Genomic DNA, 27,964 nt, shown 5'->3' on the forward strand with positions numbered 1-27,964 from the left:
ATGCAGCTATTGGAAAAGAATTTGGAGCTGCTTTTCAGCAATTTTGGCTGTTTTGCGGCCGTCTGCTAGTCACTGCTATTTTTTTTTCTTCCGTGCGCGACTTGTCCTATCGCATTTAATTTTATTTGTCGTGCATGTACAATGACAAACATTTACAGGACACGTTATTGAAGTGTTGGCTTTTGAAAGGACCAAAAATACTCTGTGCGATGTACAGAACGCACCGCCGCGTATCGGGAGGAGTGCATGCATGCAGTGACAGCCCATGCTCTGGTGGCGTCGTCTCGTGGCTTTCGACATCAACAGCGACAGCCGCGAGTCCTCCCTGAACACACTACCGCATATTCTATTACCTAGAGGGAAAGCTGACAGCCCGTCTATGGGAGTTTGGACCCCTCGTGGCGCTCAAAGCATCATGTGGCTAGAGTTACTGTATATGCTACCAAAGCATATAGAGTAACTCTACATGGGGCGGTGAGCTACCGACTGCAGAACTACAACTTTTGGCCAAAAAATAATAGAAAAATAAAGCTGTTAGATAACTACGAATGTCCTAATATTCAATATCCTGCCTGTAGATTGCAACAAAGGAGCAGAAAAGCATGTAAATGCAAAGATTGCCCAAAATATGAGATGGCTAGCTTTCCTATTGGCCAAGTAATGAACACTACAAAAGCTAATATTTCGTTATTAACAGACGCATTTTTGAAAGTAAATATGTTTAAAAAAAAATGTTGTTGCTTAGATACTTTAAGAGGTTTTTTAATGGCATTTCGGAAAAGTGAAACCTTTTATTGGCATCGTGTGTCTAAGAGTTTTCACTACTATGAATTTTGCACACTGCGTTCGCGCGAAAGTCGTCTGCGCACACACGAACAACGTTTTCGGAATGAAACTTCTTAGTAGTGCCACTCCGTGTTCCCGAAAAACTACGACTATTCCGCAACAAGCAACGTCTTTAGGGATCTAAAAACGTTGGCAACAAGTAGCTCACCGCCCCATGATGCTTTGAGCGTCCATGGTGACTGAATAAGGGCAGCGCCGCCAGCTTTCCCTCCAGACTATGGTAAAGAGAGAGACGGCACAAAAGTATAACATGTAATGTCATATTCTGTTAGCTTTTTGAGTTTCTTCTTCACCATAGTTTCGCTTCTTCTTCTTCTTATTCTCCTTTTCTTTTTCTTTTACAGTAATCAGGCTCCTCGCGGCGAGCAGCAAAAGGTGAGCGACGTCATTGAATCTGGCTGTCCATTGAATAACACATTATGCCTTCATTTCTGTCATTTAGTAAACACCTTCACTTGCTGGGGTAGCGAAGCATCCCTTACCGTCCTCCTACGCAGCCACTGCGGAACTCGCCGGTGGAGCTACAATGGAAGGACAGGTTCGCTCGTTTTCAGTGACGTGTTTATTTCTAACCCTTTTAACGTCGACGTAGAAGTGCTCTAAACGGCGGCCATTTTTGGCATCTTTTGCGGTGCAAATCACAACACAAGTCGCGAAGAGGCTCGTCTCCTTTGAATGGAATCTTGCCGGCCTAGCTAGCCCAAGCTTGGCAAAATCTGCCCTCGAGGTGGACGGTGGGAGCAGCAAGATCAGCAGTCAGCACCGGTAGAATGCTTGACTAGATTGGCAGAGTAGTACACAACAACGCAGCTTGCACGGTTGCGACGATGGATTGTGAAAAGATGAGCTCAGTGCGCATGTGCTGACGGTGTTGGAGATATGGTTGGAGGAGCGCATGGAGGAGGGGCCAAGGTGTCCACTTTCGCCTTTACGTTTGCTTCGCACTGTGAAAGTAAAAAAAGAAAAAAGAAAATGGTTCCCAGCTATTTATTGCAAAGGAAAAGTGTAAATACGTGCATGTGTTATTTAAAAAAAAAGAAAAATGTTGTTTTTCTGTACTTGACCAGGTTAATGTTTCTTTTCTTGTACAAACATACGCACACATGCCCAGGTGATTGGCTAGTAGCGTCATCTAGCTTGTTAACAAGAGAACAACCACACAGTCAGGCCCAACCTTTCAGTGGTGGAACGCGCTCAGTGGCTCACGCGTTAAAGAGTTGTGGTCGTGTTTCAAAGCATGTTCGTAGTTTGCAGTGACGCCCATTTTAGTGGTCAGGTTCAGAACCGCTAGTGTACAAATGTGGCGTGCCCATTTCTCGATTTACTCAGAGCGCACGATCGCTTCAAGCTTTCATTACATCTGGCAGCAGCTGCCCTGCTGCAAACGGTAGTACCTTCGGTACCTTGTTGGTGGCTTCCCGATCTCTCTCAGCTCTTTAATTTTTGGCAAGCTCCCTGCACGACCTGTTGCTGACGCGGCTGGTACTTTGCTGTGCCCCTCACCTGATTGCTGCGTTCTGTACATAATCTGTAGTCGAGCAAGCACTTGACTTAGCTCATGTGACTGCGTGCGTAACCGAATACTGTGGAAGAAGCATGAGTGGTTCGGCTGCAGCCAAGACGAGCAACAGCGCTGCAAAAGTTGCAAGTGCCTCAAGGCCGAGCCCCCAATTGAGTACCTTCGGGCGCAAGGTTAGTAACGAATGAAAAATTTACCTGTTGCTCCCTTTGACACCCTTCAGTATCGTACGATGTCACGCTGTCATTTGGCAGCTGCATATGCCATGCCGAAGAATACCAATAGAATACTAATCAAAAAGGCTGTCGGATGAGGGGATATTACCTATTCGCTGTTATTTACTCCATGCTTGCTTACGAAAGACAGACTCAAATTAGGACGAGTTCAGTATAATAATTAATGGACAACACTTTAGGAACTGATGATTTTCTGGTAAACAACTTAAGGGAGGAGTTGTAACACTCGAGTGAATACCTAAACGCGCAAAGTACAATGCTAGGCCTAAAAATTACTCTGAAGAAAATAATGTTCAGCAGTCTGGGAAGGGGTCAACACTTAGGTGTTAAGGTAGTGGAGATTCTGAGGAAGTAAGTCTGCCTTGGCCAAATAGGGATCACAGATCCAAACCACGAGAAAAAGACAGCCAAAAGAATAAGAATGGGGCGTTGTGCATTTTACAGGCATTGCCAGGTTATCAACGAAAACATGATTATTCAAAGAAGAAATATGTGGCAGTTGTATACTGCCAGTACTCACCTGTAGGGCTGAAACATGGGGGCCAAGGGCGTCCGCAGAATTTTTTGCAGGGGGGGGGGCCCATTGGTTGTTGGCGCCGGAGGGGGGGGGGGGGGGGGTATGTTCGTAGCAAAAAGGCACTATTTGCGGAGTAAATTTATTTATTTATATACAAATAAAATAAATAAGTAAAATACACGCATGAAAGAAAAATTACAAACAGCAAATTAAAGCGAGGCTAGGAGAGATACATTGGAGTTTATCAACGAAGAAACAATTAAAATTAATAAAAATGCAAAAAGATACTATCACTTCGTGGAGAAGAGTGCTCAGTCTTGCTGCATACGGGTTCTCGACACACCCGGATTGATGACCAGCACACAGCACAATATGTTCACAAACACGCAACGACAGTCACTCAGTCAGTCTTCCTTGAACAGAAACTGTAGACGCCTCGGATTTTTCTGGGCGAATTGCGTGATGACACTGGTGATAAATTCATTTCTGTGCTTCATTACACGCTCTCGGTGCACACTCATCATACAAAGGCCGTCCAGTCTGTCGTTTGTCATCGTTGAGCGTAGCCACGTTTTCACTCTCCTCATTGTACTGAAGGAGCGTTCGACCGTACAGGTAGTAACTGGCAAAGCCAGAGCCACCTCAATGGCTTTTGCAACACCAGTGAAGAATGTCTTGGCCTGATGTAGAAGCTCGCAGTAAGTTATTTCTGATGGGTCCCCAGTTTTGTTGCACCACATCTCGTACCAAGAGATGGACTCTTCCTTGAAGTTGTCGATGCCGTAAAAGCACTGGAGTTCTTCGGCGAGAACAGCGAACTCAACACGGCTCAAGTGCTTCATTTTTGATGGATGCAGCTGGAGAAGTTTGAAGCTCCTCTCATTGCTTTCAGAAAAGCGCCGAGCTAAAGAAGCAGTGAGGGAGTCCAAGTACGGCACATATATTGCCACACGGTAGTATTCCTCTGGCGACTGAATCCCGTAGTTGTCTCGGTGGGCCTGACGAGAGACTTGTCTTGGTACAGATATCACCACATTTAAGTGATTGGCTGCCTCCCTTGCTGCATTCATGATGTTAGAGAACTCCTCTACAGCGTTTGTCCGGTGGCCGCGAAAAATACGTTGTAGCTCAGTGATGTGGCCATGCACAGAATGGAAGTCCATGGATACACCTTGCAGAATGTTCGTAGCTGGTTCGAGCCGAGCGCTGTACTTCGCTACAATATGCAAGCAGACGATGAAAGATGAGCTTGTTGTTGCGCAGTAGAGGATGTGAGCTCGTTGTCTAGTTGCAGCGTTCGAGCATGATTCCGTGGACGCGAGCTGCTCGAGTGCTTCGACTATGGCCACGTAATGCTGAGAGAAGATCCTAATAGACTTGTACTTTGCAGACCATCTTGTCTCACACAGCATCGGAATGTTGGGCACCAATTTTCTCCGGAGCACGCTCTCGCGGAAGAAGTTTATGGTTTGTTTGATTATCCCAATTGTGTTTCGAATTTCAGAGACGTCGTTCAAATCGTTGATGACGAGATTTAGTTTGTGACTTGCACAGTGGAAAAATAGTGCCTTCGGGAACTGTTTTTGTATAATTTTGTTCACTCCAGCTTCTTTTCCAGCCATTGTAGAGCATCCATCGTACCCCTGTCCAACGAGGTTCGAAAGAATCAGTCCGACATTCGTCAAAAGCTTCAAGATTGCCGCGGCGATGCAAGCGGAGTTTAATTGCTCCAGCTCTACAAATCCCAAAAACTGCTCTCGAACGCACACTTCGACTTCCGCCTTGTCAATAAAGCGAACGCCTATAGACATCTGCTCTTTTCCTGAAATATCTGCAGTTTCGTCAGCAAGAACGGAAAAAGCAAACGCTTTGTTAGTTTCGGTAACTATCTGCTCTCTCAGGATGTCGCCACAGATTGTGATGATCTCGTTCTGGACGCGGACAGAAGTGTACTTGGCATTGCCAGCAGAAGAAGCGAAGTGCTCCTGAAGTAGAGTATCTCCAGCTTCTACACGAAAGTCAAGCAGATCATTGAAGACTCCACTATCGGACTGCTTGCCGCGAATCGGCAAGTCATGCGTCGCGCAAAAGACAATGGTGGAAACTATTGGAAATAGTTTCTCACGGTTCCTTTCAACTTGCGCGTGCAGTGCTCTGTTCAGCTGCTGTACAACGGGTAGCTGCTTGCCTTTCATCACATCCATAAAGTTCTGTGAGGCCGTCATTGCCTCCTGGTGCCATTGGGATTTTACGTGATCCCTGCACGCCTCGTGCATTTTTCTGTAGTTACTGAAAGCGCGCACGATAAAACTACCTTGAGTACCCCGGTGAACACGCGGAGGAAAAATGACGCAAAAACGACAAAAGGCGCCTTTCGCTGTCGCTGAGTACGCAAGCCAGGGGGCGTAATCTCCCAGCCACTGATGTCGAAAAGGCCTCTTTCCAGGTGTTACATCCTTCTTAAAATCATATGTGACATTTGGCGACCATGGCTTAGTAAGAAGACGTAACTTCAAAAAGTCCGGTATGCCAGTGAGTTTAGCTTTGCCTAGAAACTCTCCTAAGTCATCTTCTTGAGGCAAGTTATTTGTTTTCTTGATGTTGTCTCCGGACTTCGATCCCAAGCAAGGAGAAAGGGAATCGTTTCGGCTTACTGCGTGACCGGAGCTCGCTGGTGGAGTTCCTTCCATGGAGACGACGACGCCGGCTACTGTCCGGTGATGAAAGGTTGCATCGCTCTGGTCAAATCCGGACTTGAATCCCAAGAAAGGAGAAATGGAATCATCTCGGCCTGCTGCATCACCTGAACTCACTGTTGATAGAGTCCCTTCCATGGAGTCGACGACATCAGCTACTGTCCGGTGATAAAAGCTTGCATCACTCTGTTCAAATGCTACACCGTTGTCACATGTCACACCAGAATCTGCAGGGGCGCATTTGGATAATGCTTCGTCAGACAACCGCTGACGCTTGAAGAAGCGTCGAATATCCATCATTCGGGACCGCGCGAGACAAAGCTGGCTATGGAGTTCCTCGGGGTTGGTAGTGTTAAAAATATATACACATTGATTGGAAAAACGGTTGAATGCGTACGTTGAAAACAAAAAATGACTATGTATGCAGCGAAAACTTATTTACAAGATAAATGCACGCTCGCAGCTTCATACACCTCGCTCCATCTTGCTCGCGCAACCGCACAGTCGAGTATTTGCACACACACTACTCGCCGCTCGTCGTTTTCTCGTCCGCTGTCTTGGTTGTTCTCAGCTTCGTTAACAACCGGCCACTAAAAACACCGAAGCACAAACAAAGAGGCGCGCACTGTTGTGCTCGGAGATCGGGACCAGGGTCTTCACCGCATTAGGACGAAGCAGCCAGACTACGGAGGGAAGCCTTCGGGAGGAATAGCAAAGCTGGAAGGTTTATTTTACATTTTGTACAGTAGCACGGAGACCAAAGTCAGAAAATGAGGGAGGATGATCTGGCACCCCACAGATTGCTGCTTAAATGCAGTTCAGATTCCCCAGGTACCCAGGTAGGGAATCTGATCTCGGGTTGAGCGTCCAATGGGCTGCTAGCGTCTTCTTTGGCTCCGCCCTCCCCACGTGACGGCGCACACCGCACAGACACACACATACACGGGCAAGGAGGAACTTGGCGTCTCTGAGTCGCGAACTGTTTTCCCAGGCCCAAAGGTCGTTTGCTGCTGAGTGACGATCCTGATCGATGGGGACGCGAGCGCTGACCGCTCACACCGGTGACCTCTTCAGTTCGGTGGAAGGGACAAATCAGCCGTGTCGCCCCTCGGCTTTGTCTGCTGCCCAGGGCGCACGCGGGTAATGAGTTAGCGGCGCCGCCGCCCCGCCGTCGTCGCCACTGGGTCTCGTCGGTCAGTCCACGGGCAGTCCGGGAAAAGCACCGCGCTCAGCCTTCCCGGCGAAGGGATTAGACGTCTTTGTGTACGCCGACGCCGTTGCCAGTAGCTGCCCCACGCAGTGTCTCTTTTGTCTCCCCCGGACAGCAGCGCTTTCCGTCGCAGTAGCCTGATGACGCCGGTCTGGCTCGCCTGTTTCCGCTGCCAGTCCCCAGGAACGCAGTCCGGCACCAGAGCCGCATTCAGCATCGCCGGCGAAGGGGATTAGAGCCTTTGTCCCCGCAAACGCCGAGCCAGAAGCCGCCTCCAGGCCAGCTTTTCCTTGCGGCTTCTCCGAGAAACAGCAGCTCTTTTGGCCGCATACCTGATGACGCCTGACTGTCTCGCCGTTCTCCGCTGGCTGGGCCTCCGATTATTACAGCACACGCAAGGAACGCCGCGCGACTTCCGAGGGGAAGGGACACTCGCCACTCCGGTCGGAAAATTTGTTTTGTGTGTTTTTATGAGGTTCAGAGCCCCAAAACGACTCAGGCTATGAGGGACGGACGGTCTCTTTACCATGCACTGACATCGCACAGTACATGGGCGCTGTTGGGATATGAGGCCCAGCCAGAGGTGACAGGTGAGCCAGGCAGGCGCCATCGGGCTGCCTTGACCAAAGGCGCTGGTTTCCGGAGAAGACGCAAGGAACGCTGGTGTGGGGGCGCCTCTGGAGACTGCGTCGCCGTGAACAAAAGCAGCTAATCCCCTTTGCCGAAAATTCTGAAAGCGGCGCTTGTACCGAACTGCGCTCTCCCGTGGATCGGAGGAGACAGCGAGCGGCGGCGGCGCCAACTCATCGCCCGCTTGCCCCTGAGCAGTCCGACAAAGCGGGGATGGACACGGCTGATTTGTCCCTCCCTCCTGAAGAATTCATCGGTGGCCGGGGTGTGCACTGTCTGCCTCCGTGTCGCTATCTCTCTAGAGATCAAAGAAACAGGCACACATCTCAAGACGGCTCGAAACACATGCTCGCCGGTGCCGCTGTATGTCTGCAACGACGCGTCCCCGGACGCGGCACTTTGCAGATGTGACCCAAAGCGTGGAAGCAGGGCCGCTTTTACTCTTTTGGCTGAGCGCACCGCCGCCCCTGACGTGCGGCCATCACTCACGGTTCGAGTGAGTGATTTTCCAGGGGGGTGCAACCGCCCCCCCCTTGCCCCCCCCTCCGGACGCCCATGATGGGGGCTGACGAAACAGCATTGAATAAGTTGGTAGCGCAGCGAGCTGTGACAAGGAAAACGATAGAGGTAAAGCTAAGCAACAGAAAGAAGTCATAGAGGATTAGGGAACTAACTCATGCTAACGGTGTCATAGCTGAAATCAAGAAGAGGAAATGTACTTCGATAGGAGATGTAATAGACCTCTTCTGGGCTCTCACCGGTGCACATGTGGCTGTTCTGGTGGGTAAAACATCTGGTCGCTAGTAACATGGGACAAAAGTGCTGTGACAGCCGTGGTCACCTGAAGGTGAGCAATGGAGAAATGTGTGAGGACACCTCCAAGACATGCAAGGTTAAAGAAGGCATTTTTGGCCACTAGGCCACTCCTTACTGACACCGCCTCTCTTGCAGAGAGGGAGAGGTCTATACAGCAAGCATAACCCCTGGTCGGTGGAAAACATTCAGAACCTCAGATTGTTAGGAACATGCAATGGTTGCACACATAAAAAAAATTTAGCTTCCCACATGATTAGTTATGCAATTTTTGTCAGGACTTTAGTGTCCACATCATGACTCAACACTGCTTTGAGAATCTCAGTTGCATTGCTTTTGACTTTTACCTGTCATAAAAAGTCGTTATGTAGCACGTTTTAAAATATTTAAAGCACCCGTACTTGCAAAATGAGCAAATGGAACTGCACATTCACTGTACCCATACTAGAGCAACTACGTAATTGGGAGTCGTAGCAATTCTCTGCATTCCTTTCACATGTCAGACATGAGATGATTCTACCGGGCTGGCCGCAAAGAGTTCTGAATATAAGCTCCTGTCATTTGCAGCATATTGCACTGCAGCAAAACTGGAACTGACACCAAACAAGTTATTTGCATGCATGGTGATACTGTGACTAAAGAAGGCCATGATGGCCCTTTAATATAACAGTGTAGATTCTAAGAAAATGACAGTGATGATGGCACTTTTTGTTAAAGATGTACAGCAGCTTTGTGCTTGTGCCAAGCCCCTGGCTACCAAGGAAAAGTAGGTACGCGCTTTCACGAGAGCAGTAAATCGCAATATTTTCAGTGGCCATATTCATGATCCTTTGACAGCAGTAGATGAGTGTGTTAGTAAGACGACAAACATCAAAATAGCGCTGGCATAGATAACAACATAGCAGAGCCATGATGGAACCATGGAACATCCAGACACCTTGAATGTGTTGCTTTGAACTTGTAGTTAGTGACATTTTGTGTCGACCTCCTATGATTTCTGTTCCCCTTATGTAGTGTCCTTTGGGTCTTTAAGGGTCTAAGAAATAGTGATGATTGTTTTCTGCAGAGAGGAGTGCACCTGGCTTCCGTGGTTGATGGAGAGGGTTCCCTGGAAAACGGGATTCACATCACATTAGACGATTTCCTGCGTGAGTGGTCTGCTGACCCACATCCGAGGTATGTCGCTCCAAAATCTAAAGATGCTGAGCTGTCGGAGCCTGCTGCACAGAGTGTGCGCAAGGATCCACCTGAGGGGCGTGAAGGGACCAGCTTTGAATGTCCCATCTGTGCTGACTGCTACGCCTCCTCACGGAGCCTTCAGCGCCACCTGTCTCGTCGTTCATTCCTGGCACGGTTGCCGTGCCAAAAGTGTGGCTCCTGTCACTTGGCATTCAACCGTTGCACCCTCATCATGCGAGCACAGGTGCGTCACAATGTTTGCTTGAAGTTAGAGGCTGTGGATTTCACTCTGTTTTGAATGCTAGGGGGCAGAAAAAGGCTGGCCAAAGCTTTACCAGCTGCCCTTTTTGTAGCACTGTCATTTCAGTCATTCAGATGCCATATTTCAGGCCTAGAGTTCCAGCATCAATGCATTGTCAAGAGTTGCAGTGTACAGAAGAACGTAGGTGGCACAAGTTTGTTGCAATCTACTCAGGTCCATGGATTTTCATTTGAGATATCAGAAGCATATGTATTCTTAAAGTTGAAGACAAAGACAAAATTATGAAGTTCAGTATATGCAATAACCCATGTGGAGCAATTTGCAATACTTTTTTTCAGTGCACATGCCTCATTATTATCAGCGACCAGCTAAGATGGATGGAAAGCCTCTGAAACATATGTATTTTTTTAGCACTGTTTTCTTGGATTCGAGCTATGCAGCCTCCTGTGTCATGAAAAGAAAATGATCTGTTGGTGACTGTTTGAACAGTGTGGTGTAGGCAAGAACAAAAAGTGTATTTTATTCCTTTGCCGCAAATACATTTCTGAAGAGGAGTTCATAAAGCATAAGGAAACTAGATTTATCTTAATACTGACAATATGATGATCTTGTAGGGCCGGTGACATAGCTGTGGCCAAGTTTGCCACACAACAGTTGGAAATGGGCATGGCATCAGTTGGGCTTAATTATTAAGGTGGTGCTATGGTCTTTTTCGTGCTCATAATCTTAGATCTGAAAAACAATTTTCTAAGAAAACTATCTAGATAGTGAGTTACAATTTCCGTGATGCTTTGAATGCTTACCGTAGCTGCCTTGAAGCAAGATCATTTGAAAAGCGCCACGTATGAAGCATCAGCCTGGTTCATTTTTACTGCTTAGAAAACGCGCTTTTAGCCTTGAGGCTCTAGATTAATTGGTTATTTGTCTTTGCAAGTTATTTAATTTGTTAGGCATTATTGAAAAAAAATGCTGCCTCTTCTCTTAATAATTTCAACAGCGCATGCTACACAAGGACACAAGACGAGGAAACACACACACGAGCGCTGACTTGTGTCCTTGTGTCTTATGTAGCATTCACTGTTGAAATTATTTTGAATGACCAACTAGCCCATGAGCCCACCCTCTTCTCTTAAGTTGCACATTTTGTCCTTACTTTAATGGCTTGTTTGCAGAGGGCTGCAGCTTGAATATTGAGGCTGCACTGGTGATGTATATATCGCTAAAAGGCACAGTACTCATTAAGATTTATAGCAAGAAATGTTTGTTTCCGCCATCTGCACTGTATCAGGCTACCTCTTTATTTATCCTGTCTTTCAATTTTTTTTCAGTGAGGAATCGATTTCAAGAAAAAATTTTTAAGCAAGAACTTTTTGATACAGTTATGTCTTATCTATCGTTCATTAGTAGAAGTGCTGTTAGCACTGATTGTTAAAAGTCTTGCCAGTTGTATGCTATAAAATGATCAGATAATGGAAAATATGTGTGAACAGCAAGATCAACTTTTTTTTTTAACTGAGCTGTGTGATTTTCACAGTTGTGACAAATGTGAGCTAGTAAAGTGGGCAGCTAATGGAAAGTGTGTGCAAACTGCAAGATCACTTCAAACTGAGCAGCGTGATTTTCACATGGTTGAATGTGCTTTGATGTACAGTGCCCTGCTGCACCACTTTTAACAATATGACTATGCTTCATAACCCTCTGTCAGTAATGCATTATATGGAGACTTGCATGCAAATAAAACCATTGTTGCATCCTGCATCTGACCTCCACCATTCTGCCAGTCCACTTGTCACCATTGCTACATCTGAGCACAAACTTCCCTTTTATCAAAAAACTCAGTAATGCCCACAAATGTGTATAAATATGACAAGTAATCGTTTATTTTAAAAAAAAGCATGGCATTTGACAATAGCTAGGTCACGTGGACCAATGTATTGCTGCATTATGCAAGTGCATATTTAGGGACAGGATTCCACTTTAGACTTTTGTTCATAAAATTGCTTAATTATCTGAGTATTGATTTAAAATGCTGCGATGGCTCAGTAGTTAGGTGCTCGGCTGCTGACCCAAAAGGCGTCGGTCTGATCCCGGCCGCGGCAGTCACATTTCGATGGAGGCGAAATGCTAGAGGTCCATGTACTGTGTGATCTAAGTGCACATTAAAGAACCCCAGGTAGTCAAAAATATCTGGAGCCCTACACTGCAGTGTCCCTCATAGCCCGATAGCTTTGGGATGTTAAACCCCATGAAAAAAAATCATAGCACACCACGATCAAAAGCGAACCCCATAAAAAAAATCCAAGCAAACCACGATCAAAAGCGTCGCGGACTGTTTTAGCTTTCAGCAGTGTGCAATAATTTCAGAAATCCTTACTTACGTGTAACAATGTAGCAATAAAATTGAGCGTGCTTACATTTTTCTTACTTCCCACTGTGTAGGAACTTTGTGTTAGTGCACTTGACCTTGCTTTGAACATCCTGGAAGCGGATGACGATCATGTGCGGTTCCGTTTGCACAGCAGATGTTCGCATATACACGTTGCCGATCTCCAGTTTGAGATTGCTTCTCTGCTTTACACCAACTAATACAAAGTGTTTAACTAAAACTAGTTGCTCACTTTCAATGGAAAAGAATGACTGAATCATGCAATCAAGGAAACTTGGTTGATGCACTCAGACTGATCAAAGACAGACTACTCTTTACGGTTGCTATCTTGGCTCGACTGCAGCGCTGCCTATAGTTCGTGAAAATTGCCAATTAGATGCAATGTTTTCTTTTCCACTATAACATATTGTGCATTAAAGTCGACTGTTGTCTCATGTAATGACCCTTGGATCTCTTCTCGCAGGGTTGCAGAATTGCTGCCAGTAATGCCACTGTGTCTGCTCTGCCACCCGGCGAAACGTTGGTTCCTGTTGAACTCTCCGATGAAGTCGACGGTGAAGCATCGCAGACTGATGTACCCATGACCGTTCTTGAAAAGGCGAGTTGCATTTCACAGTTGTCCGTTCTTGGAAAGGCTAGTTGGGTTTCTCGAGGCAGATTCATTGTTGCTTCTTTTTCTTCTCTCTCCTTCCTTTTCTTTTGAAAGCTGAAATTTCTTGGCAGATTCAAGCGTATCATAGTGTCTTGAAACCATGATATAAACTTACGTGTAACAATGTAGCAATAAAATTGAGCGTGCTTACATTTTTCTTACTTCCCACTGTGTAGGAACTTTGTGTTAGTGCACTTGACCTTGCTTTGAACATCCTGGAAGCGGATGACGATCATGTGCGGTTCCGTTTGCACAGCAGATGTTCGCATATACACGTTGCCGATCTCCAGTTTGAGATTGCTTCTCTGCTTTACACCAACTAATACAAAGTGTTTAACTAAAACTAGTTGCTCACTTTCAATGGAAAAGAATGACTGAATCATGCAATCAAGGAAACTTGGTTGATGCACTGAGACTGATCATAGACAGACTACTCTTTACGGTTGCTATCTTGGCTCGACTGCAACGCTGCCTATAGTTCGTGAAAATTGCCAATTAGATGCAATGTTTTCTTTTCCACTATAACATATTGTGCATTAAACTCGACTGTTGTCTCATGTAATGACCCTTGGATCTCTTCTCGCAGGGTTGCAGAATTGCTGCCAGTAATGCCACTGTGTCTGCTCTGCCACCCGGCGAAACGTTGGTTCCTGTTGAACTCTCCGATGAAGTCGACGGTGAAGCATCGCAGACTGATGTACCCATGACCGTTCTTGAAAAGGCGAGTTGCATTTCACAGTTGTCCGTTCTTGGAAAGGCTAGTTGGGTTTCTCGAGGCAGATTCATTGTTGCTTATTTTTCTTCTCTCTCCTTCCTTTTCTTTTGAAAGCTGAAATTTCTTGGCAGATTCAAGCGTATCATAGTGTCTTGAAACCATGATATAAACTTACGTGTAACAATGTAGCAATAAAATTGAGCGTGCTTACATTTTTCTTACTTCCCACTGTGTAGGAACTTTGTGTTAGTGCACTTGACCTTGCTTTGAACATCTTGGAAGCGGATGACGATCATGTGCGGTTCCGTTTGCACAGCAGATGTTCGCATATACACGTTGCCGATCTCCAGTTTGAGATTGCTTCTCTGCTTTACACCAACTAATACAAAGTGTTTAACTAAAACTAGTTGCTCACTTTCAATGGAAAAGAATGACTGAATCATGCAATCAAGGAAACTTGGTTGATGCACTGAGACTGATCATAGACAGACTACTCTTTACGGTTGCTATCTTGGCTCGACTGCAACGCTGCCTATAGTTCGTGAAAATTGCCAATTAGATGCAATGTTTTCTTTTCCACTATAACATATTGTGCATTAAAGTCGACTGTTGTCTCATGTAATGACCCTTGGATCTCTTCTCGCAGGGTTGCAGAATTGCTGCCAGTAATGCCACTGTGTCTGCTCTGCCACCCGGCGAAACGTTGGTTCCTGTTGAACTCTCCGATGAAGTTGACGGTGAAGCATCGCAGACTGATGTACCCATGACCGTTCTTGAAAAGGCGAGTTGCATTTCACAGTTGTCCGTTCTTGGAAAGGCTAGTTGGGTTTCTCGAGGCAGATTCATTGTTGCTTCTTTTTCTTCTCTCTCCTTCCTTTTCTTTTGAAAGCTGAAATTTCTTGGCAGATTCAAGCGTATCATAGTGTCTTGAAACCATGATATAAAACAAATTATCTGCAGAGATTGATTCTGTGCAATGGCAAATCCAGAGGAGTCTAGCTCTGGGTTGTATATTATATTTTGCACGAGCCCCAAATTGCACCACATGTGGCTCACTGCTGCAGGTATGCCTGTGACTTTACAAGTTGTCAGAGCATTACATGACATGCTGCATCATTGCCATGTAGTATGATTCAGCTTAATGGGGCTCATTTTAAAATGGTTACTATGGCATCTTTTGGACACCCTTGGAACTGAAGTTTTGACATCTCAAACAATGATTCTAAGCAGATTTTACAGTTGGATGAGTATGGTTATCTTAAAAGCAGTCGTGCTTTTGTAGTCAGAGCTGATTTGTTTCACCTACAGGCATCCACCGATTCATTTGTATTTGCTTGTGTTATATGAGGAAATTATTCCTACGTTTTTTTTTCTTCCTGTGCCACTGCAGGTGCTGCAGAGTGTGGTTTGCTCGGAGTGCTACGTCAACCTCGATGACGAGGCCAGCCGAGAGGACCACTTCCACCCATCGCGAGGAAACCTCATTCGCTGCACCAACTGTCCGATGGTGTGCACTTCTGAATGTGCCTTGCGGGCACATCGGCGGCTCCACTCCCAGCGACGGCCCTTTGTCTGCCCCGAGTGTGGCCTGCGCTGTGAGGTAAAACCCATTGGGCCATTTCGTCAACACCTGAAGTGAATGACATCTGCGAATGCTGTGGCTGTCTGTAAAAGAGAAGCCAGTCATTCTCGACACTCCTGTAGATGTGAGCATTGCATTTTCTGTGGCACTTAAAACGTGAGGACTAAACCCACTGTGATCTTTGGACACGGTCATACTGTCCATTACCCAAAGGGAAAATAAGAAAAGAAAAAGCTTGTGCAATTTGGTTGCCACATTTTAATGAGCAGAATCAGTAGAGGACTTCCTAGTGGTCATTAGAGGAAAGGTTTCAACCTGTTGAAGTGCTCTGTATAAAGCTGTAGTTTGCAGATTTTTCAAAATTGCGGTTCCCAGCACTTCAAGCTTGTAATGCCACTTCATACATTTTCACGGGCTCCTGGCTAGTTAGCATCTTGTAGTTGACATCAGAGATAAAAGTCTTGTGAAAATTAGCATGAAAGTTTCCTTTAATAGTATTATATTTCTTAATATATTACTCTCTTATGAAATACCGTATAGTATGCTCGTGTAAGGGCCACATGTGCAATCTTCAACACTTGCCAGCAATAAACTCTTGCCAAATTCTTAAATTTTCAGCGACGATGGCCCTCTTTTGCGACAAGTAGGCCAAGTGAGCCCGCAGGGCTCATGTGTGTAGTTTTGGCGATTGTGGCGAGCGAATTCGCAACTTTTAGAGAATGCAAATGGCCATAGACTATAGTTTTGGCAACAGTGGCATGCAATCAACTATTGCTAACATAGCAGGATGCGCGTAAAATGAGTGGGAAGCTCCAGTGTGGCCCAGGCTACTGAGCAATGTTTTAGGCGGCCAGCAGCAGTCATTGCTATCTCTTGTGAACAACAAACTAGGCCATTTCAGTTAGTCTGATTGGTCAATGAACATGCCTCTCTATAAAATGATTTAAATTCAAACATTGGTCTTATTAGAGAAAGCAGGGACAATTAACGAGAAGTGCCAGTCCTACGTGAAGTTAGCGACTCTGTTATCAGGTGTTTCCTAGGCTCACATCGACGCTTCCTGCAGAGTTTTTGTGCTGCATAAACAAGCAGCAGTACAACCAGTACAAAAGAGAAGGGATTATTTAATATAAGCGATTGCATTTTATGCCATGCAAACGAGCACTAGCTATTTGTACATAGCAATGTAAACAAGACTACTGGAGTGCAGTCATCCTCATCGGTGCATGACTTGGAAAATCACAGTCATGCGGCAAATGCTCAGTGCTGTACTACTATCTTCAAGTGCTTATTTAGCAAGTGCACAAACTATTTGCTAAATAGGCAGTAGAAAAAAGCGAGCAGGAGATATCAAAATCAACAGCCACAGGGGCGAAGTGATGGTGACGACTATTGGTTCATGCTGGGTGGGTTCGCATTTTGAAGGCATTTCAAAATCTCTAATGACTCCACGCACCTCCGTCGATTTGAATGTAATCTGAACTGAATGCTGTCAAAAAGATTCGTGTAGCAGTGCAATTTTGGCAGTTGAGTCGTATGGCAGTTGGTTTGAAGGCATTCGAAATGCTCACATGGTAGGAGTGTTACTGCACTGATCTTGGGAATGCTTGAAGACCCTTTGATGTGTAGCTGAGGTGCAGAAGTAGTGCTGCAGGGCCCCTCTGGTATACTGAGTTTCTTCTTTAGTGCCTTATCTAGTGTTGTGATGAAGGGCAGCAAATCTTTTAGTTTGTCGGTGAACTTTCTGTGACATATATTAAATTTGCTGTTTGAAACCTTTGGAACTTTGGGTCTAACATTATAAGCTTGCCGTTCATTCGGTGAGTGTCCTTACTAGGGTCAGTTGTGCTGCCATTGCTGGTGTCAGTGGCTCAGAAAATTTTCCCAAATTAAGAAGGATGTGTCCTTTTTTACCTTTTTTTTGCTCATCTGATTATACTAGCAGAGGAAAATATTTTCCAAATATAAATTTTTGGCTAGAATAGGGGCTTGATTTGTTGGCACATTGACACAGCTCCATGCGTAGCTGTCTATCCCCATGTTATTTTGGATTAAAGGGTGGCGCACTGCCGCACAAAATTATGCGCATTTCAATCGTCCTCCCTTTTCCCATTGCCACCATGGAATAGCATGCCAGAGATGTGTTCCTCCAAGTGATGTCTCCATGTTTCCCTATATTTATGCTCTCTGTGCACTACAGGCGATTTGCAGATTTCAGATAAATTGCTTAGCAAACTTCTGGATATAAAGTCTTTCGAGAAGTCACTAGTATGAAAGCCACCGTGGTATTTTAGCCAATGCTGTGCTTTTTCTTGTGAGTGCAGCAGCTATTAGAAATTTCTGGGTATTCCAATGCTTTGCATGGGCTTTGTGCTTTTCACTGGAACCTGCACTGTGCTCTTTGCTCACATTAGAAAACTAAAGAATAACAAAAATTGCCCAGTCTTGGAGCTTGAGCAGCGTAACAAGACCCGTATAGCAAGGGCTGTTGATGGCTGTTGATGGTGCATTCTTTATACAAGGGCTGTATATGTTTCTTGTGTGTTGACTGTAATGACAGCATTTTCTCATAGCAGCCGTGAAACAAATGCACTCTTCATTTGGCTGTGCTGGGGCACTTGCCACATACATTGGTGATTGGTTTCATTATTTTGTGACAGGATGAATGGTCCGTGTTTCATCAGCACGTCACCAAGCATTGCCACCACTTCGAGCGAATTGTGGGCTACTACTGTCAGCTGTGCCCAGCCCTGTTGCTCGATAAAGGTGAACTCTTTGTTCTACACACCTTCATCTGGTGATTGATATGGGTTTGGGCTTTGATGTTCGAGCAGGTTTCAAAATGAAAATTTTCTTGCGCATTTGCTCAGTGCAGTTATGTGTTAACTTTTCCTGCCAAAGTGTGTGCACAGGTCAGAAGGGTGAGGCAGAATTGGGGAGAAGTTATTTGCTTCCAAAGATGTACCATATTTACATTTGTATAACATGACCACTAATATAATGCAAGGAGAGAGTTTGAGGCCTCATGGAAATGAAGAAAAGAATTTTATTACTGTTGTAACATGATCAGTGCACGGTTGCACATAATTAAATTGGTGAGGTTAAGGCTTAGCTTCATCTTGGCTTGCTAACGTCACTTCTCTAGGTTAATTATCACTATTACGGTTTTCACAGAAGTCAGACAAGGAAGCATAGCAGGAGGTGATGGTCTCAAAACGCCATGTGTGCATCGCAGTGAGCTTGTTGTGGAGCTTGTGAAGTGGGTACAGGACATAGTAAGGCTTGAAAGTGGATCTGAATTGGTTCTCCAGTGTATAGGTACCCTGTGATGTTGAAACGCAGGTGCCCATGATTTACGCACCACAGGCGCATCAGCTACCGTATTTACTCACATAATGATCGCACTCGCGTAATGATCGCACCCCCCAATTTTGTTGGCAAAATTCAGTTTTTTTATTCCCCGTATAATGATCGCACCCAGAACTTGCCGCGGCAATTTGTCGATGATGTTGAGTCTAGCCGACGATGATCGTACTTGCTTATCTGTCTGACAGACGGCACGTGCAGATTACCATCTTGCTCTGTCAGCATTGCAGCGGCAGCTGCCTGTTGGTTGACCTGCGGTCACACGGGCAGTCTAAATGCGGCTATGCTTAACCGCGGACGCCAAACTTACCTGCGGTTATCTCGAATCACGGTTCGCCTATGGTGGCTGTAAGGGGAAGTGTGACGGGCGGGCGTAGGCGCGCCTTGCTTGGGAGAGCGCGAAACGCGATGAAAACATCGCGGAGCCGCTAGAGGCGCTGCAGTGCGGCTGGTGTGCCACGGCACGACGCAGACGATGCGCTGCTAAGCCAGGCGCAGCTGTATTCACTTGTTTTCTTTCCCACGTGGGATGCGTGTTTTGCTCCGTGTGTGATCTTCTCGCGTTTCTCTGGTGCTGGAATTTCGTGCATGAACACAGAGTGGTGTAGTGTACCGAAAAAGCTCATTATGGCATCAAAAGCACGAACGTGCTTTGTACCGGGGTGCAAAAGTGGATCTAGATCCTGCCCAGTGAAGGCTTCTCTTTTCTGAGCACCGATTGCTGCAGCGCGACGAGAACTGTGGGCTCGAAATATCAAGAGGGCCGACAAGGAGCTCACTTCAGACTGTGTAGTGTGTGAACGCCACTTTGAGGAGAAGTTTATTGAAAGGACTTTTCGACATGTGATCGGCAGAAAGGTGGTCGACATTCCACGCAATAGGCCCCATCTCAAAGACGACGCTGCTCCCACGGTATTTCCGGACACTCCCAAGTACTTCACAAAGAAAGCCCTGACCAAACGTAAGGAAAGAAATCTGTGCGAATAAAAAGCACCCTCTTCGAAACGAAGGAAACTGCACACGGTAGCCGACACGCAACTGCCAACGCAGCAAGACGCTGATGATTCTATCGTGGCCGTTCCAGATGCACAGGACGACTCTCAGGAAGCAGATCTACACTATTTTTGCGGAAATCTTAACTTGCCTGACGGCTGCTGGAGCAAGCTTCGCTTGTCGGCGGAGTCAGACACTGTTTACATCAGTGTCTGTGAGCGGGGTGGAGATAATATCGCACACATGCTGCTGCCAAAGTTGATAAAGTTTCGCCGGCAAAGGAACCAGGTGGGACCTGTACTTTGCTCTTTTTTGTGCGAGGAAAGCTGCACTCGGAGTGCGTTGTCACGTCGTCAGCCGAGGCGCAAGCGGTCGTTGATCACACACATTCACTGTAATGTGTACAGGTAGTGGGATGACGCCGGCAAATACAAGGCGATATGTGGCGTTTGGGGCATCCTATTTTGCTACCAGCTGCACTCTGACATGCAAAGGGCAAGGTCCTTGCGTTCCTTGCAAGTATTTGAGAAAGTTGGTACAAAACCAGGTCTCACGAAAAAAGTTGTGTCGAATCCATACTAACCGCCTAAAAAAGCATGCACATACTCGCCGTCATTTGCAAACCGTCCAGAAAAAGCTGAGGAACACCACCAGAGAGCTGGAAGCAATGCGGTTAGCGAATAAAAATACGGCTACCGAGATTCTCAATGACCGCATCAAAGCACTGCCCCCAAAGCAACAGCAAGCTGTTATGACCTGCTTCAAAGCAGCGGCAATAAAATCCACTTGCGGAATGAGATATGAGAAGGACTGGATCCTGGAATGTGTGCTGATGCGCATGAGGAGTCCAAAGCTTTATGAGCACCTGCGCAAGCAGAAAATTCTCATCTTGCCAAGCCGGACATGCCTCCAATGCTACATACAGAATTTCAAGAGTGGCTTCGGGTTCAACGAGAGTGTATTCAAGGCCCTTGCACTAAAAACTGGGGACATGGATATCAACGCTCGACATGGTGGCATTGTCTTTGATGAGATGAAGCTGTCCGAGCACTTCAGCGTCAATACGGCAGGTAAGCGCAGTACTTAACCAGTTGACCGCTCGGAGCTAGTATAAAGTATAACTGGCTTACCATTTGCTTGTGCTGTCATTAGGTCATTGTATACTACATGTCTACATGTTGTAGGTGCAGTTCAAGGATTCGTGGACCTGGGGAAGTTCACGCCGGAAGATGAAATGACAACTACCGCAGACCATGGGATGGTGTGATGCTCTTTCAACCGTTTCAAGGTGTGTGACTGTCTATTCCTATTATATTCGCGTTTATCAGTGTGTACCGCAGATGTGTATATGCCCATTTTTGCAGCACACAAAATATGCCTTGAAAACACCTCTCACACCAAAAATACTTAATCAGTCTTCTACAAATGGCAGCAATTTTTGTTTCAAAATATTCGATCTATTGCCTATGTGGCATTTTTCTTTTGCAGGTGACTGGACACAAATTTTGGGTGTCTTTTCCTCGAAAGGCAACATTAAGGCGGAGATGCTGTCAAAGCTTTTACTTGAAGCAATTATACTGACAGAACAGGCCCGCCTTTTCGTTGACTTCGTGACCTGTGACGGAGCAACATGGAATTGCAGTATGTGGAAGTCATTTGGAATCACTGGTGAGGAACTGCAGGAACTACAATTTTCTTAGTGCGGTACAGACGCATGCATACGAGATAGATGATCAGCACACCTAGTGCTTTCTCGTTGGATTGATGTCGTAAGCAGTTGTTATGATATGTGCCAGAGCCATAGTAGGCGAGGTGGTGATCAGTACGAATTTGCCTTTCAGCATCCTCTGGCCACATCAAATGCAAGACAACGCATCCTGTGGACACCACAAGGGAGCTGCACTTCTGCTCTGACTTCCCTCATTTAGTGAAGTGTGTTAGGAATTCATTTGTATCTACAGGCTTCACAACCCCAGACGGCCGTGCATGCATTCAGCACATAGAATGTGCATGGGAAAAAGATAATAATTCTCTAACATTAAAAGCAATGCCACACCTAACTAAGGCGCACATTCGGCCCAACTGTTTCGAAAAAATGAAGGTTAACTTGGCATTCACTTTGTTCAATGAGGAAGTACTGAAGGGTATGTTCGTCTACAAAGCCCACTTGCAGCGGGAAACCAGTTCAGTGGCACCTACCGAGGAGCTTGTCAGGCGGATGAGCCGCCTTGTATCCACGATGACTTCGAGAACACCTCGTGAGGCACTGAGACCAACATCACAGCGTGTTGCTGACCTTGAGGCTTTCCTTGTTTTTCTGAATGACTGGGAAGCAGCAGCCAAGGGGTGTGGAGGAGGCTTTATCAGCAAAAGCACTGCAGAAGGCCTCCGAGTGACCATCTGCAGCTCATTATCCCTTCTCAATTATGTGACGTCGTTAGGCTTCAAGTACTTGCTAACATCAAGACTGAGCCAGGACAGGTTGGAAAATTTGTTTGGCATCATCCGACAATATTGTGGTACCAATGCCCATCCCAGCCCTCTGTTAACTGTAAATTGCCTGAGCTTCTATAACCTTGCGCGTCCACCTAGGTCCGGGAACTGCTCAGGAGAGCTTGTCAATGCGCTACTTGAGACACCAGGGCCTGAGTGTGATTACACTATTGGCATGTGCGAAATTATAGAAGACATGCTAGAAGTTGGCAATATTGATGGCGCTGGCAGCGTGATTAAGTCTTGTCTAAGCAGTGACCACAGCAGCTATGTCGTCGAAGTGAGTGACAGCCGCCTCATATATTACATGGCTGGATATGTGGCGAGGAAATTCAGAAGGAAATATGCTTGTGAACAATGTGCCTCAACCCTGACAATCAGCAAAGACGTGGCTGAGCAAGATGTCAATAGTTCTTACACTCAGCGCTTTGACAAAGGGGGCCTTTTGTACCCAGGTAGTGAGCTTGCCCGACTTGTTTCTGTGCTAGAGGAAGCCTTCACACTGTTCTTTTCCACGCAACAGCTATACACTTTCAGTATTCATGATTTCGTGCAGTTTTTGAGCAGTACACCTTGAGCAAGTTGGTTGTGAGGTGCATTGCAAAGAGCTGACAGCAAAAATTATTCAGTGTTTTGTGATCACGATGCTGCATTTTTTCACAAAGTCATTAAATAAAGACAAAGCGCTGCAAAGGGAACGCCAGAAGCACCTGAAGCTCAGAAGAGTTAAATAGGCTGGTGCAGTTTTTCTATGTTTTTTCCAGTTTTTCCTTGAAATAAACTTCACACCTTGTCCTGTTCATTGTTCTGTTGTGTTGAGCTTTCCTTATTTGTTATGATCCACATTTCTTACTCGATTTGAAAACCACGCAACACGCGGTGCTACCCACTTAGTTGTGTGTCGAGAATGCGTAATACTGGTAATACTCCTTACATCTGTCTGCTGAGAAAGTACACTGTAAATAGCATGTAACGCCTGCAGATATTCCAAACTTCGTAAGTCAAGACAGGAAATATGAATGTACATGCAGAATTTACAAAACACATGGTTTAGCAGACCGAAAGCAAAGGGGGCAAATAAAAGCGTAGCACTATCGTCATCCTCCGCCTTCATCGGCGCAAAATCCGCCGCCGCAAAGCACACCAGCGTCCTGTAGCGCCACCTGTCGTCTTCATCGCTAATCTGAGCAGCCTTTCCCACCCCGGCCGTCACACTACCCCCTACAGCCACCATAGTTCGCCGTTGTCGCAAGTCTCGCCACCGTTCTCGGTTGCGGTGCAACGAACGAAGTGACGCGGTGATCCGGCTAAACTTTATTATTCTCGTAAATAATAAGCCCTGGGATACGGGAACGTCATAAATGAATCCTCCTTGAGGATCGCGGGCCTGTACCGAGTTGCTGGTAGGAGTAATAACTGCGATTCGCAGCCGCGCAGCAGCTGCCGCCGTTGCAGCGCGAGTGACCCGATCTGCTTGGCCAGTTCCGCTGCGAAGGCATCGCTGAAATCGATCGTATATATTTCTTTTAATATGAAACAATGAGGTTGTGAGTAAGGCAGCGCCATAAGTAGAGCATTCATTATAGCGTTGGTCAATTCAAAAGCGCCGTCCACTGTGGCTTCGATACGAAACAAGTTCGGCCTAGCGACGACTAGGGAGTAGAGAACGCCGTCGTCCGCCGCGCTCGCGGGCGGCATCATTGCGGTAAGCTCGCGGAATCTGGTGCTGCAAGCGTTCCGAAGGGACCGGACATTTTTCGGCGTGAGCGTAACGGCGGTAAAATGCGTAGCTTGAGCGCCGCGGGGTGTACGCTGTTGTCGCGCTATCGGACGAGATCGAAGGCCGCGCAAAAGCGCCGTCGCGCAGCACTATACACACTGCATATTTTGATGCGTTGCTCCTGGAACGTGATTTAGTGCGAAGAAAGTACGTTCTTGAAGTGGGCCAGCTCTTGGGCTTTTCGCACTCTACTTTCTCGGTTATAGACCTAAGCCGAGATCGCCGAGATCGATAACCGCGGGTAGCGCGCCCGTGTGATAAGGGTTGTCTGCCTGCGACTTGTTTGCGTTTTCGCTGCTCAAAATTTTTTTTTAATTTACCCCGCGTAATGGTCGCACCCCTCAATTTGCGTCACTATTTTGAAAAAAAAAATCAAGTGCGCTTATTATGCGAGTAAATACGGTAATTACGGCCATTGCAGCTGTGCCAAAAAACGATTCCTGGGGCACATGTTTTTCATGGAAGTCCAGATTTCATCTTTCAGGTTTGGTGCTGTTCCTGAGCACTTCATTCTGGAGCAGTTCTGCTCCGATGTTCCCGACAGTGTGCTTGCAAACGCGAAAAGAGTCGTTATGCATGGAAATGCGAAAAAGTCATTGCCATGCTATTGCTCATATGAAAATCAGGCACCTGTTGCCCACTTTATAACCTAATAAATTTTCCAAGATGCAAATAGTTCTTGACAGTTTTTGCTTTAATTTGAATTTTTGAATCATTGTAATGTTTTTTCCAGTCCTATATAGTTTCAATTAATGAGCTTTTGCTATAACAATCCGGGATGACTGAAGAGTAACTAAGTTTGATGGGTTACATGTTGCTTCCTCTCGGGCATTGCAGCTGAGCTGGCTGGCCACATTGTGGACATGCACATCATTCTGCTGCCCAAGTGCCAGATCTGCCCAATGGCCTTTGTGAGCCTGGAGAGCTTCCAGACGCATCGCCAGACGGCCCATCCCAAGCACCTGTGTACCCACTGGTGGGTCATCTTCAAGTGTCCGCTGTGCCAGGCCTTCTTTGCCTCGGCCGAGCTGCTGGCCCAGCATGCCACTGTTCACCTGGACCAGTGTGGACGCTCCCTGTTCAAGTGCGCCTCGTGCGACTCTCTACAGCCAACGCGTGCCACCCTGGTCGCCCATGTGTGCAAGTTACACCACGACAAGCACCAGGCAACGACGTGGGACAAGGAAGAGGAGCCGCTTCTGCCCAGCTTGGGTGCAAAGCAGGTGCTGATGACTCCACGTTCTAGTGTTTTGTTTTCGGGACCATGTCATTTTTTTGTGGGTGCTGTCAATAGAAAGAGGTGTTAGTAGTAGACCACCTTATTTCTGTTCTACCTGCTTTTTGGCAGTGCACTCATGAATGTACCCACTCCATTATTGTTTTAGTGCCTCGGCTCACTGTGCTAAGCTTGCCTGATGACAACTGCTATATAAGCTCCATAGCATGACTCTCGTAGAGCTCTTGCTGTAAAGAAGGGAGATACTCTGTCAAGCGGAAATATACTGCATTTACTCGCTTAATGAACCCACTCTTTTTCCCAGAAAAGTAGGGATCAATTTGAGAGAAGGGTTTATTACGCGAGGAAAAAAAAACATTCGGCAGGTTTTTTTTGTTAGTCAATGTTTCATAACATGTGACTGCCCGCCCATGCATCTGCCCGTCCACCCGTTCATCATCAACAAAAGTGCACAGTCGACAAGTTGCGTTTTTGCATCGCTTGCGTTCGTGCCACTGGTGTTTAGCAATGTTTGCTTCAAAAGGTGTTAGCTGTATCTTGGCACATCTGACAATTTTGTGATAGTCAGTGCTGAATGTGAGTCTCAGCGATATAAAGCAAACGTGCTGAACACTGGTCCTGAAGGTAAGGTGCATGTTTTTTAAACTAAATTCTTTATGACAAAAAGGGGAGTGGCAGCGGGATAAAGCGATAAAGGTCAAATATGCAAATGGGTTCATTACACGAGTAAATACGGTATGCAAAGCTGGAAAAGTGCTCATTGAGCTGCTAGCATACGCAGGTGAAATATCTAACACATTTTTTCTGCCCAGTTCAGTCACGCAAACATGTCCAACACTTTGCAACCTCATGCTCAAAGCTTGCTCAATCTCATGTTTGTTGCTTCTATTATGCTAGTCCACCACATCATCTGCCTTCCACGTCTCCTCTTGCCTTCCATCTTTGCCTGCCTCGGAGCCTTTTTCTGATGCATCCTGGCTTTTCATTATGTGGCCAAAATATTGGAACTTCTATACAAAGACCTTAAAGAAGAAAATATCTTGCGCAGACCCCTCCAAGCATCTTTGAGCTGCAAGTTGCTGACACATGCTTCACCCACGCACTATAGTGGAGCAAATGTGCATTATTTTTAATATATTTTACTCCACTCCAGTGATGCTCATTTTGGACCCACAGCGTCGAAACATAGTAGTGAATTTTGGCAGCAGATATGAGGTGGCATTGAGATTTGGCGCTGTTCTTCTGGCTGGTTGGGCGTATAGTCTATAACTTGATTCCCTCGCACAGTTGACAGGCAATCATACAATGTGATGCAGCATTTCTCTGTCAGCAGTATGATTTTAATTTTCACCTTTTCAGATTTGGTTTTTAATATTTGTCTTAAAGATTTCGTGCCCTGTAGGGGCACCTTGCTGCCCACCTTCTCTCCCTTTCTCTCGCATTCCTCCGTTTGCTGCAATGGCAGTGGCTTTGAAGCATGCGCTTGTTCCTCGGGCTTCCGCTAGGTGTGCGGTGGCAGCACGCCTCCACTCCGCCCTCATAACCCTCTGGACATGGTGCTATTGTTGTGCGCATCCTCCTCTCCTTTTACTCTTCGCACTCCTCTGTTCACATTTGCTGTGGTCGCAAAATGAATGCAGCAGGCACTCTCACCTGGCTGGGCATTTTAGAAGGGTGCGTTCTCACTACAAATTAATGATGTATAACTGAGAGTGCTATTGCAGGGACTCTGTCATTCCTGTCTCACTGAGTATTTTCCTTGCAGGAGAAGTTTTCAGAAGTTATCAACCTGGATGACGATGAAACACCCGACCCTAGTTCCAGCACGAAGACTGTCAACAATTCTGCTGCAAAGGTAAAGAAGAAAGAGGAAGAAAAGCCAGCCAAGGCGTCAGTTATGCCCGGTGACCCTGCAGGAAAGGGCAAGCAGGGGACTGCTAACCAGACCACAGATCAGCCCTCCACTGTCAACAGCATAAAGGTACAGTACCAGCTGGAAAATTAGTGGTGATGTAACACTGTTCAACAGTATTCTTTAATCAAAAATTGGGGTTACTTGGGTTTTCTTCTAGAAAGGGGGATAGTGGGATGCATGCTAAACCAATATTAGTTGGTAGGTTTATGGGTTTAACATCCCAAAGCGGCACAGGCTATGAGGGACTCCGTTGTGAAAGGCTTCCAATAATTTCGACCGCCTGGGGTTCTTTAACATGCACTGACATTGCACTGTACTCGGGCCTCTAGCATTTTGCCTCCATTGAAATGCGACTGCCGTGGCTGGGGACCATATCTGGTTTACGTTTCATGCCAAATATTTTGCCAAGAGCGTTTCACTTCTGAATGTGCCGGTGCCAAATTTTTTGGCTTGTGACCTCTGCCTTCTGGTTGCAATTGGCAGGCTGCTTCAGCCAAGCAGGAAGAGAAGCCAGCCAACAGCCCCCATATGTGCGCCAAGTGTGGCTTCCAGAGCAGTGACTCATCTGTGTTCCGTGACCACATCAAGGAACACCGGCCGCCCAATCAGGAGACATTCCAGTGCCCTGAATGTGGTCTGTGCTATGTGGTGGCACGTTCTCTCATGAAACACCTGCGTGGAAAGCACAGGGTTGAGGAGACCGGAGTCAAGGGTGGTGCCATGGCTCCTGGCCCCAACGGCACCGCCGTCAGCGGCCTTCGCTGCTCTGTGTGTTTGGCGACGTTTGACACGGAACGGGAACTCAAAAGCCACACACGGACACACGGCATGGCATTCCTTAAGAAATTGAAGGCTAAAGATGGCAGTGTGTGATCAGCGGGCCTATATTTTGTGTGCGAGGGTGAATGGTGAACGAATAAAGTGTTTTTACGTTTAC

General features: G+C 46.4%; 1 protein-coding gene and 1 pseudogene across 3 annotated transcripts; both read left to right on the plus strand.

Moving 5' to 3' along the window:
* The first annotated feature begins 893 nt into the window (after positions 1 to 893).
* Positions 894 to 27,964, plus strand: LOC149355218 (zinc finger protein 532-like). 3 transcript variants are annotated; one of them, XM_089583718.1, is made up of 12 exons: positions 894 to 1,098; positions 1,191 to 1,221; positions 1,289 to 1,384; positions 9,534 to 9,890; positions 12,758 to 12,892; positions 13,533 to 13,667; positions 14,308 to 14,442; positions 15,052 to 15,261; positions 17,904 to 18,009; positions 24,713 to 25,098; positions 26,878 to 27,093; positions 27,511 to 27,964. In XM_089583718.1, the coding sequence occupies exons 3-12, from the start codon at positions 1,373 to 1,375 to the stop codon at positions 27,898 to 27,900; spliced, it is 2,082 nt and encodes a 693-aa protein (XP_089439844.1). In that variant the 5' UTR covers positions 894 to 1,098; positions 1,191 to 1,221; positions 1,289 to 1,372; the 3' UTR covers positions 27,901 to 27,964. The 3 variants fall into 3 exon arrangements, with proteins under 3 accessions (XP_089439844.1, XP_089439845.1, XP_089439843.1); XM_089583719.1 differs by having other exon boundaries at positions 1,036 to 1,066; XM_089583717.1 differs by lacking the exons at positions 894 to 1,098; positions 1,191 to 1,221; positions 1,289 to 1,384 and adding an exon at positions 1,593 to 2,538.
* LOC149355219 (uncharacterized) lies at positions 18,764 to 20,689 on the plus strand (annotated as a pseudogene).

The sequence above is a fragment of the Amblyomma mixtum genome, chromosome 3 (assembly GCF_055824585.1).
Source record: "Amblyomma mixtum isolate Tamu chromosome 3, ASM5582458v1, whole genome shotgun sequence".
Classification (NCBI taxonomy): domain Eukaryota; kingdom Metazoa; phylum Arthropoda; class Arachnida; order Ixodida; family Ixodidae; genus Amblyomma; species Amblyomma mixtum.